General features: G+C 41.9%; 1 protein-coding gene across 1 annotated transcript in view; it reads right to left on the reverse strand.

The window, feature by feature from the left end:
• Positions 1-6,552, reverse strand: part of EPRS1 (glutamyl-prolyl-tRNA synthetase 1) — an 84,043-nt gene extending 77,491 nt beyond the window's left edge. Inside the window, exons 1-2 of the mRNA XM_049867997.1 lie at positions 6,378-6,552; positions 1,180-1,264 (exon numbers count right to left, since the gene is read on the reverse strand). Coding sequence (XP_049723954.1) covers positions 1,180-1,264; positions 6,378-6,423 — 131 coding nt within the window. The 5' untranslated portion in view covers positions 6,424-6,552. The remainder of the gene's footprint in view (positions 1-1,179; positions 1,265-6,377) is intronic.
• Between the last annotated feature and the right edge of the window lie 6,420 nt (positions 6,553-12,972).

Raw genomic sequence — 12,972 nt, forward strand, 5'->3', positions numbered from 1 at the left:
ATTTTAAGAAAGTAAGAGAACTAATCCAGAAGGTCCAACATTCACATAAAGAACAGAAAATAGAGAGGAAAATCATCAAACAAAAATTTAATTTCCTAAAACAGAAGAACTTCCAAACATCCACAATGAAAGGAGTAGACAAGTACCTAGAACAGATGAACAGTAAACCCAGATCGTGGAATTATAGAATATTGAATACTAAGGGAAGATTCTTACAAATTTCTTAAAGTCACTCTTAGAAAAGATCAGGAATCTGAAAGACTTCAGAAGAAAGCACACGAACAATTATTCCACACGAAACTAAAAGGCGTACATGCCAAGTAATCAGAATATGTGGTCCAGCAGTGAATAATACTTAGTCATAGCGATATAAACACTGGATGGTGATCTAACCAAGATTATGATTTAACTACACTGGGAGGAAGGGGGAGATGGGGAGAGAAGATGGAGAAGATGGAGGGTGTGTGTGTCAGGTGAGGACGTGCATGTAGTGGCAACAGGGGAAAGAAAGAGCTTCACCTTCCACGGCAGAGAGATGCACCTAAAGCTGGAAAAACAAGGTGATGCAGCACAGCATGTTACTTAGAGAGAGGCCAGTAATGCAAGAACCAACTCAAAAGAGCTGAGATGTTCGTTCCTCGAGCAGGGAAAATGGAGGATTGTGGGGAGGGAGTTGATGACTGTTTTTTTTTTTCTTTGTAAATAAAAAATCATATAAAACGATGACCCTGAAAGATTTTCAAATGCAGCCTTGATGAAACTTAAGGTTAGATTATAAACATTTTCCATCATTAAAAATTCTTCACAAACCTTTTTTCATAGCTAACATTCCATGTTGTGAACTTACCATATTCCTTGAGCCACATTTATTTATTGTCTACTATTAATGATTTCAAATACTTCAGTTTTCTGGCAGAATAAATTACAATGGAATTTAAAAGCCTTATATATAAACTTTTCTGTATTTTTAATTCCTTTAAGCAGATTACAAATGGAATCAGATAGCCTGCTGACCAGTATAAGCCTCTGGGTATAGGTTTTTTATAATGATGAAGAAAGGCATACTTCTTTCTAGGGGAAAGTTACCTAATTAGCAAGTAATGGAAGCATACAACATTTCATCATGAATATTTAAAAAATGCTGTTCAGTACTGAGAACAAGGATATAAAAGCACTTACTCAGAAACACGAAGAATATTCTCTTTCCCTTCTTCAATGGAAATGCTGACATTGTCTTTTATGTGTTCTACTGCCAGCAAAGCTCCTAAAAATAATAGGATGAAAAGATTTCTTTCTTGTTGTAAAAAAGGTAGTATTTATAACCTGAATCATAAAACAGTAAGGATGAGTCAACAAACCAACGTTAAGTCCTGCAAGCAGTAAAATGTTCTTTTCCCGAGCAGAGTACAGATAGAAAAGTCTTGTCTTGAAAACTAACAAAGCATAGTCCAACTGCTTTGAATGTTCTGTTTCCACTTAGGGATATGATTAATATCAGCATTTTTCTTCTTTTCCTCCTCAGGAGACGCGAAGAAATTAGAGTAGTGCCTCGTCTAAAAGCTTTTGTTAATGTTATTTGAGTGGTGACTATGCACCAGACACTATGCTAAATGCTCTACAGTTATTATTTCTAACATTGGTTTCTAAATACCATAGTACACCAGAAACAGGGCTATGACAGGGAAGATACAAGATAAGCCTGGAAAATCTTGTACTAGAAAAAAAGGTTTTTTGGGTAAAAAACAAGGAAGTATCCAAAGAATGAGAGAGACATGCCAAAAGGACACAAAAGTGCTGCATATATATTCAAATATAAAATAAAGTACAAAGGAGGCATAGTTATGGATACTTCCTAGACATAACCAGACACCTCGTGGGATTGGTTTGCTTGGTTTGAGGTTTTAAGATCATAGTCTTGTGGGACAACTCGGTCAACTGACACAATATAGACCATGAAGATAATGTTCTACATTCTTCCTTGGTGGGTAGCATCTGGGGTCTCAAAAGCTTGCGAGCGGCCATCTACGATACAACTATTGGTCTCTTCTCATCTAGAACAAAAGACAAAGAAGGAAACCAAAGATTCAAAGAAGAAACTAGTTAATCTACAGAAGTAATAGTCTACACAAGTAATGCCTCACCTACCTTGAGAACAGAAGAACTAGATGGTGCCCAGCTACCACTACTGACCAGTCTGACCAGGGACTTAATAGATGGTCCCGAATAGAATGGGAGAAAAATGTAGAATAAAACGCAATTTTCTAAAAAAAACCCCGACTTACTGAACTGGTAGAGACCAGATGAACCCCCAAGGTTATCACCCTGGGATACTCGTTAAATTTGGAACTCAAACCACTCCCACAAGTCACCTTCCAGCCAAATGACAGTACCAAACCAAAACCAAACCCACTGCCATTGAGTCAATTCCGACTCATAGCAACCCTATAGATTGGCCCACAAAATAAATCATATCAGTACTGTGCTCTTCTAAATAATCCTCTAAATGAAACCAAACAGTAAGCATTTACCCTAGACCAAAAATAAGAAGGTAAGGGGCAACCTTTCAGCCAAAGATTAGACACGACTATAAAACGAACAAGTGGGGAACATGCTCCTTAGATCAAACGTATGAGACCAAATGGGCAACCCTTGTCCAAAAGCAAAGACGAAAAGACAGGAAGGGACAGGAAAACTAGATTAATGGAAACAGGGAACCCAGGGTAGAAAAGGTGGGAGTGCTGACACATTGTGGGGATTTCAACCAATGCCACAAAACAATTTGCATATATATTTTTGAATGAGAAACTAATTAGCTCTGTAAACTTTCACCTAAAACACAATTATAACAAAACAAAACAAAAAGGTAAGGGGAACAGGGAAGCTAGATTAATGGAAATAATGAGAATGCTGATACACTGTGAAAAATGTAACCAATGTCACTGAATGATACGTACAGGAATTGTTAAATGAGAACCTAAATTACTGTGTAAACTTTCACCAAAAACACAATAAAATATTTAAAAAAAAAAAAGGACACAGAAGCCAACTTGGAGGGGCTCTGACAGGCAAGTAGGGCAATGTGACCATCTAACTCAATGAGATAAACTGTGGTAAATCCATACAATGAAACGCTTAAAGGGAATGAACTGCTGTTACAAACAACGAGACAGATGAATCTCTAAAGCATTATTCTAGGTATAAACGAATATTAATAATATGTGTTATTAATGCATTAATAATATGATCCAATGTACATGAATTTCTAGAAAAGAGAGAGAGACAGAAAGCAGATCTGTGGCTACCAGAGGCCAAGGATGGGGAAAGGGGACTGACCACAAAGGGGGAAGAGGGAACTTTCTGCAATAATGGAAATATTCTATATCATCATCATGGTGGTGGCTAAACAACTGTAAATTGGTTGTTTTATCTTAAGAGATAAAAGGTGATGCAGGCCACACCCCAGGGAAATTCCCTTTACCTTGGATCAGGGAGGTGACCTGAGTAATGGTATTGTTACAACCCCACCCTAATCCTCTCAACATAAAATTACAATCACAAAATGGAGGACAACCACACAATACTGGGAATCATGGCCTAACCCAGTTGATACACACATTTTGGGGGGGACATAATTCAATCCATGACAGACATTAAAGCTGAGTCCATTTTGACATAAATTCTAGAAATGGGAAAAAGAGAAAGTTCTCCTCACAGAAAAATGCCAACTAATAAATGTATAACAAATGGTAGAATTAGAAGGCTACCATTTGGCAGCCAGCATAATAATCTTCATCAAGTTGGACATGAAGCATCAATGGATGTTAAAGCCGCTGGATGAAAGTTTGGTGGGTAGTGGAATATTTACATGATCCCAAAGCATCTCCCCCACAAAATGCCCGCTAATTGGGAAAACTCTGCAGTGGGAAAAGCCGGCAGATACCTTCTTAAGTAATCAACACTAGAACCATCAACAATGGGGAAGATTTCAATTATGCGCCAGGCTGCAATGAAAAGGAGGAATCACTTCTGTGTTATTCCTGTCAAGGATGCGTAGCTTGAATCTAGCCATGAGGAAATATCAGACACCCTGTAACCTTTAGAAAGGTCAAAGCTACCAGTCAAGGGAAAGCTAATAAGCTATTCCAGACTGAAAGAAACTAGGGAGACATGACAACCAGGTGCTAATAAAACATGGTCCTGAATTTGGACCCCTTGCACTATGAAGGGTGCTGCTGGAAAACTGAGGAAACGTGAATGGAGTCTGTGGATTAGGGGAAGAACTGTATCCTGTACTGATGCCTATTTCCTGATGTCCACGGTCACGTGAGGTCACGCAGGACAGTTCCCTAGCTTGCGAGAGACACACCCTGGAGCACTCTGGGGTGGTACAGCACCCTATCTGCAGTGTGCTCTCAGGTGATACATGGGGATTAAGTTCTTTGCATTCTTGCCTCTTTTCTGTCAATCTTCAAGTTATTTTAACATTAAAAAACCAGAAGAATTTAATGTGCTAAAAGCATATAAAGAAATTCTAGCAATGCTCTATTTTTTTGTAAATGTTTCACCTAATTTTATTGTGTAAAGATGAAATGTATTTGAATTAAACAAATGAAAAGAATTAAACCATTAAAAAAGAAGAGGGAGGAGCAGCTATGGAAGTTAATAAATTCTATAATTCGTCTCGAGTTCAAAATGACAGGCAAGGAATCACTGTCAGACTCTCAGAATTTTAGCAAAGTATGGTTCTGAGTTCTATGATTCACTAAGAAAACACTCTCACCTCCAGGATGATATTCTAAGCAACATTAGTGAAAACTAGCTATTTAAGAAACCCTGGTGATGCAGCAGTTATCACTCAGCTGGTAAGGAAAGCTTTGTGGTTTGAACACACCTACCAGCTCCACAGGAGAAAGATCTGGTGATCTGCTCCTCTGCTCCTGTAAGGAATACAGCTTAGAAGACCCTATGGGGCACTTCTACTCTGTCACATGCGGTGGCTATAAGTTGAAATCCACTCGACACCCAACAACTACAACATAGCTATTTATTGAGAATGTAAAATGTGTCAGGAAACTTTAAATACACTGTTTCATTTAATTTTGGCAACCAACCCTCCCTGAAAGATAACATTCCCCCTTTCTTAAACTGTGGGAAAAGCTAAGTAATTTGCCTAGGTCCCACAATTAGTATGTGGCAGCCAGGATTGGCTCCAAGTCTCCAGGAACAAAATGCCTTTGTTCTCAACCATGATGAAAAGCTGTCTGGTGCCCTCCTAGACCATGAATCAAATCCATACCTTTTTGAGGTTCACTGATTTGTTCAAGGTTAGACCATATGTACTGAAACCAATTGTTAAAACATTATCATTTAAAAAAAAAATTTAAGTAGCTATTAAATTGTGTTTTTGTTTTAACAGACTCAACACCACCAAAGTTGAGCATGTAATGACAATTTCATCAGCCCTACATGGCCAAAACAGTACCCAAAGTTCTGGGATTCTTGAACAGTAGAAAGTACTTACATGTCAACATTATATATTTACAAATTATATTTAAATATTCTTATAAAGCAAGGAAAGCAAGTTGTAATCTACTTAAACTCCTATCATGTGTAATTGCTTCAAGTACCAAAGCAGCCAGAAATGTTCACCCATCTACCCACAATGACCTTGACCACGTTGGAAAAGCAATACCCAAGTCGAACGTAAAATATATATCAGGAAGGTGGCAGGTCCGACGTTCACTCTGATGTTTGCTACATCCCCAAGGTGTTGGGCATAGCAACCCCGGTGGTCCGCAGTGTATCTCGCTTCTGCAGCAACTGCGCCGCTACCCTTAATTCAAAAAAATGCAACCTGAGTTGAAATAAATGATAGCAGGATCATCTGCCTTGCTCCCTTTAAACCCGATGAAAGGTAAGTAAGACAGGAGGCAGGGAAGAGGAGTAAGACAAGGGAAGTTAAAGGCGGGGGAGCAAAAAACGCAGAAGCGCAAATAACGCAATTTTATGCTTTAAAATGTCATTTCTACGAGCAATTCTCAGACTCGAAGGCAACCACTACAAAAAGGGAGACGGGAGTTGGCTGGCAGTCACCCCTCAGGGGCAGCAGGTCCGAGGCTGAGCCGCGTGTCACCCAGCCAGGCTGACACCGCGCGTCCCTACACGCCCGGAAAACTGTCCTCAGGAGCAGATCTGCCCGCCGCTGGGCACAGGGTGGGGGGCCCGGGCCTACGCCGTGAGCAGCTCGGGTGACACGGACGGATCCACTCTCCCAGACCGTGACCCTAACTGCGCAAAGCCGGGGCGCCGCGACCTTCCCAGCCCCGCACCCCCCAGGGCTGATGCAACCCAGACAGGTCGGCTCCTCGGCCCCTTACCCAGCGGAGGGTCTCCCGTATTCACGGTCAAGCAGAGGGCCGCCATCTCCACCGGCCTCCCGGCCTCCCTGTCAGTCGGTCAGCCCAGCGGTCCTAACCACCTGGAACCCGCCGAAAGCAAGAAGATGCAACGTGTGCGCGCGCCCGACGCTGCCGCAGCCTCGGCCCCGCCCCTCGCCGCGGCCGCAACCGTCGCCGCGCACGCGCCACCGCGGCGCGTCATCGCCGCGCGCCCGCGCGTCCCCACCCACACCCGCAGGATCCTGGGTCTTCGACCCCGTCGCAGACGGAATCAGAGGGGCCTACGTGACGCTCTACGCCGACGTGAAGAAAACGCCGAAGCGGACGGGACCTCACGACAGTTCGTAAAGCGAGGAAAGCAAGCTGTGAGAGCGGCTTTCCTTGGGGTGCGTGTTAACGTGAAGCAGGTGAGAACGCAAGCCGAGCTCCCGTGTGTGTCAGGATCGGTATTGTAGAGGTTGGAGCCCTGCTGGCTCAGGGGTTAAGAGCTCGGCTGCTTAACCAAAAGGTCCGCCAATCGAATCCGTCGCCGGCTCTTTGGAAGCCCCGTGGAGCAGTGCTGCTCTGTGCCGTAGGGCTGCTATGGGTCCGAATGGACTCCGCGGCGCGCAACACACTGCGTGTGTCAACACACGGCAGGAGTCCTGGAAACAAATACCAAACCGACGACAACCTTGGTGACGTTGGGGATGGGGAAGGCTTTTTTAATGATTCCGCATTTTTTTTTAAAGGAAGAACGTATTTTCAGGGGTTATTTGTGTACTTTAAAATAATTATTAAAGACTTTATAAAAAGCTGTTACGAGACCACTACATCACGTTGTCTTAGCTTTGTGCTCGGGCAATGAAAATGTAGCGTTCAGAGTGTCATCTGACTCTTGCTCTCAAACCCTCTGGGGTGTGTGTGTGTCCCTCCAGGCGTACCCCAGGGGATGGTGTTCAAGCTAAAAACAAGACGTCTTGCCGTGGACTGGATTCCGACTCATGGTGACCCTATAGGACGGAGTGGAACTGCTCCATAGGATTTCCAAGGAGCGCCTGGTGGACTTGAACTGACGACCTTTGAGTTAGCAGCCGGACTCTTAACCACTAGGCCACCAGGGTTCAAGCTAAAGGAGCCAAGGATTCCAAAAACCATCTCAACCTCATCCTCAACCCCACTTTATCTTAACCTCCCCGAGATAGCCCTGTTTTCACTTGGATGTGCCGCTTAGGTTATATCTTTCATGAGTGTTGAGTGTTTAATCCAACTGTAGACTCTAGTTGACCCCGCCAACCAAGATGGCTATATCTATATACAACCAGGCTCCAGAGCTGGCAAGGCTCTAGCATCGGAACAAGCTTCTTGCCTCTTCTCCCTACTTTCAGAGTCTCTAGAGGTGAATCTGTAATTCACATTTTATGAAGTTCTCCAACCACCAGTAACCCAGTGCCCTCGAGTCAGTGATTCTAAATACACACCAAACCATGCTTTCTACCTCCCTTTGTTGGAATTGCTTTCTCTAATGCAAACCCTGGTAGCTCTCAGAATTCTTTGCTGAAACCGAATCTTAAGACAGTTTTGGATTCCCACAATGCCTAGCATGTACCGGAGGTCCTGCCTAAAAAAAAAACTCTGTCGTAATTGTTACCAGGAAAAGGCCACAAAGATATCCACTGCCTTTATATGGAAGGTGGAGGGGAGGGTGGAGAGTTGGTGCAAAATTTTCATTGAAAAGTAAAAATTATGAAACAATAACTTTACATCATCTTTTATAAAATTTATTATTGCAACTATGTGCCAATTCTTAGGACAAAGACTAAATGTTGATTTTTTTTTTTTTTTTTTTTTTTGCTAAGTTCTCAGGTGAGGCCAGAGCTGTGGACCAGGAGCTAAGGAGCTGTCCTGGAAAGTTCTGCCTCAGTGCCAGCAAACTGCTTAAGAACAAGACTTCCCTTGTACTTATTTTCAGCCTCTCAGTGACTCCTGACAAACTAGAATTGGTCCTATTATTCAATTTTGGGGCAAATGAAGTAATGTGGTGTCTTAGCTATCTAGTGCTGCTATAACACAAATACCACAAATGGATGGTTTTAACAAAGAAATTTACTCTCTCAAAGTCCAGGAGGCTAGACATTGAAATTCAGGATGCCAGCTCCAGGGGAAGGCTTTTTCTCTCTGTGGACTCTGGGGAAAGTTCCTTGCCATCAATTTTCCCCTGCTCTAGGAGCTTCTCAGTGCAGGAACCCTGGGTCCAAAGGACACTCTGCTCCTGGCACAGCTTTCTTGATGGTATGAGTTCCCCAACTCTCTGCTTGCATCCTTTTCCTTTTATTTCTTGTAAGATAAAAAGTGGTGTAGGCCACACCCCAGGGAAACTCCGTTTACATTGGATCAGGAATGTGACCTGAGCAAGGGTGTTACATTCTACCCTAATCATCTTTAGCCACAGGCAGAAATTATGATTTATAACACATAGGAACATCACAAAATGGAGGATAACCACACAATACTGGGAATCATGGCCTAACCAAGTTGACACATTTTGAGGGAACACAATTCAATCCATGACACCTAAATGGCCGAGAAAAATGCTTCCACCCCCTAGCCAGAGACTTAAGGTTATATGGATATCAATGTGCCTTAATAGATGAATGTTGCTGTTTATATTAATATGCAGTCTCTAGGTTTTGCAGAATGTGGTTGCTGTTGAGGCAAAAGCTGTTGACATGACAAGTAGCTACCCATGCTGCTTAGGTATAAACAAACACCTCATGAGATTTTAAACAAGGGAGGGGCAGCTTGCCCTCTGGAAGAACACTTAGAATGTTTTAAATAGATTAAAGGAAGACCTCCAACAGGAGCGGTCCATCCTATATTACCTTGCTAATCATGCATTGTCTTAGGAAGCTTGGTTGTCACATAAATTTTTCTGTACCTTCTGTTTCCTCTAGATAAACTTTGTGTGCTCCTTCTGGATACATATTTTTCTGTGGTGGATCCAACTATACTAGTTTAATGATTCCTTTCCAACTGACAGTTTACGTGGGCAATCTCTTACCTCAGATTGCTGTTGAATGCATGGGCAATGCGCTTTGAAAATTTTAAGATTACCTTAAGATAAGTCATAGTGATGATGCTAGTAAATATTGAAAAGGTAATGGTAAGTTGTTATACATTATAAAACGAGAGTTAAAAAGAAACCCATTGGTCCACTACTCAGGGTGGGGTTGGTAGCTTTAATTCCTATTATGGTTTAGTTAAATTGGAGAAATCTTTTAAGAAATGTATCAGTCATCATGGGACAATAACAGACGAAATTGCTAATGGGATAAAAACACAACAGCAGTCTCTGACCTCATTAGCCTGGGTGACATGCGATGACAAAATAGCCTTAGATTTTTTTTTTTCTTAATCCAAGAGAGTGTAATCTGTACTGTAACAAATACCTCTTGTTGTATTCAGATAAAGAACACAGGACAAGTAAAACAATATATATAGAATTAGACACCAAGCTACTTGGGTACACCCTGTAACACCCTTACAAACACCAGATTTATTTGGCTAGTTAACATCAAGAATAAATAGAGCTAAATTACTATTGCAAGGAATAGTGACAGTCTGCATCCTGATAGAATTAGGCATAATAAAACTTATTTTCTATTGTCTTAAACACTTAAGAAGGCCTCGGGCTAAAATGTTGATGTACATTGAGTCTGCTCACTTCAGATACCGGTGAAGAACCAGATGGTATCCGGTGGGAAACCAGCAGCGTTGAGTTTAAACAGCCTGCCGTGGCCTCCATCTAGGGGCTTGTCTAAGTCCAGGTATTAATGATCAATATGTTATCTCCCATCTCCAATCAAAAGAGATAATATTGGAGCCATTATTCCCTGTCCTTGAGCATAAAAAATGTGACTGGACTTACAAGGACTCATAAAGACACACGAACTAGGCTCTGAGGTATAAAGACAAATAGCTAGGACAATGTTGGAAAACATCTTTTAGGGAAACATTCACATAAACAGGGCATAAATGCCAGTCTTATCTTCTAATATTTAGTAAATAATTATAAACCAACAGGAGGTCGGTAGCCACAATGAAAGGCCTAGGTCTAATATTTGGCCCTCCTCAAGAATATGCCAAACAATTCTGAGCTGGGCTACAGTTCAAGAGAGACACTGGTCCTGAAGGACCAATGTTCAAAAGGAAACGGAGGGAATAAGGCAGAGCCTCGAGCAGCTTTGTATCAGAATCCCATTTTCTTTACTTGACCTCCTCCCCTATGGTGTTACATTAAAAATCCTGCTTCCTTGGCTTGGCTGCCTCCCCCACAGCTTTGCATGAAAATCCTGCTTCCTTGGCTTGGAAGTTCTATGTAAGCCCCATTTGCGCCTGCGTAGTATGATTAAGAATGTTGCTGATGTAACTTGTATGAACTCCCTACTTGTAAATCCCTTAAAAGGAACTTTACCCCTCGCCTTCAGGGAACAGTCTTGGTGGCAGAAGCTCCACTGACTCCTTTTCTTGTGCAATGAAGCAAAGTTGCTTTTCTGCCTTCCCACCTCAGTCTCTTGTTTATTGGCCAATACAAATCATGTCAAGCAAGAACCTGGGGTTTCCACCTGGTAAACAGCACATCAACAGGGAACTGTCAGAAATTTAAGCCAGATTCAGAAGAGGACATGGAACAAGGGGTATCATTGCTGATGTCAGATGCATCTTGGCCGAAAGCAGAGAATAACAGAAGGATGTTTACCTGTTTTATTGACTATGTAAAGGCATTCAACTGTGTGGATGGTTGTAAATTATAGATAACACGGTGAAGAATGGGAATTCCAGAACACTTAGTTGTACTTATGCAGAACCTGTAAATAGATCAAAAGGAACAGAACAAGGGGATACTACTGCATGGTTTAAAAGCAGGAAAGGTGTATGTCAGGGTTATATCCTTTCACCGTACATATTCAATCTGTATGCAGAGCAAATAATCCAAGAAGCTGGACTACATGACGAAGAATGCAGCATCAGGATCGGCGGAAGACGCATCAACAACCTGCGATATCCAGATGACTCAACCTTACTTGCTGAATGCGAAGGGGACCTGGCACACTTACTGATGACAATCAAAGACTACAACCTTCAGTATGGATTACATCTAAACAAAAAGAAAACAAAAATCCTCACAACTGGACCAATAAGCAGTAACATGATAAACTGAGAATGGATTGAAGTTGTCAAGGATTTCATTTTGCTTGGATCCACAATCGACACCCATGGAAGCAGCAGTCAGGAATCAAACAACATACTGCATTCTGCAAATCTGCTGCAAAAGACCTCTTTACAGTATTAAAAAGAATCTTGTGGACTAAGATATGCTCGACCCAAACCAGTGTTTTCACCTGCCTCATATGCATACATAAGTTGGACAATCAATAACGAACACCAAAGAAGAATCGATGCCTTTGGATTATGGTGTTGGTGAAGAATATTGAATATACCATGGACTGCCAAAAGAATGAACAAATCTATCTTGGAAGAAGTACAGCCAGAATGTTTCTTAGAAGTGAGGATGGCAAGAATTCGTCTCACATACTTTGGACATGTTATCAGGAGGAACCAGTCCCTGGAGAAGGATATCATACTTGGTAAAGCAGAGAGTTAGGAAAAGAGAGGAAGACCCTTGATGAGATGGATTAACGTGGTGGCTACAACAATGGGCTTAAACACAGCAATGATTGTGAGGATGGTACAGGACCGGGCAGTGTTTGTTTCTGTTGAATACAGGGTTGCTATGATTTCAAAAGCAACCTGATGGCACCAAACAACAATGGAAGGAAGACAAAGAAAGAACACTGAGTAAGAGTGGCTAGAAGAGGTAGGAAGAAAGTCAGGACAACTGAGAAGAGTTTCAAAAGGGAGTAGTCAAAGGTGTCAAAGGTACAGAGACCTCTTCTTGCTAGATTAGGATGTCTCTTTAAGACAGTAACATACTACTTTATCCAGTGAGTTCTAAATGTAAATGATTTTCAAAATCCCATGCGTAGCCTTTTCAAAATATACAGAATCAGAGTTGTTGGGATGGAGGCCTGTGAATCAGTATTTTTTAAAAAGCTTCCCAGGTAATTCTGATATGTAGTTGGGTTTGTGAACTATTAAGCCACTTGCTTAATCCAAGAACAGGGAAATTTAATCAAAAACAATGGACAGGAGCCTAACAAATAAAAATCTACATAGAATGTCAGAATAATTTTGATAGCGTCTTAATGTCTAGCGCTGCTATAACAGAAATACCACAAGTGGATGGCTTTAACAAAAGTTTATTTCCTCACAGTAAAGTAGGCTAAAAGTCCAAATTCAGTACATCAGCTACAGGGGAAGGCTTTCTTTCTCTGTCAGCCTTCTCATCAACCTTTCCCTGGACTAGGAGCTTCTCCGTGCAGGGACCCAGGTCCAAAGGATGCACTCTGCTCCCAGCACTGCTTTCTTGGTGGTGTGAGGTCCCCAACTCTCTGCTTGCTTCCTTTTCATCTCTTGTAAGATAAAAAGGTGGTGTAGGCCACATCCCAGGGAAACTCCCATCTACATTGGATCA

The sequence above is a fragment of the Elephas maximus genome, chromosome 24 (genome assembly GCF_024166365.1).
Source record: "Elephas maximus indicus isolate mEleMax1 chromosome 24, mEleMax1 primary haplotype, whole genome shotgun sequence".
NCBI lineage: Eukaryota > Metazoa > Chordata > Mammalia > Proboscidea > Elephantidae > Elephas > Elephas maximus.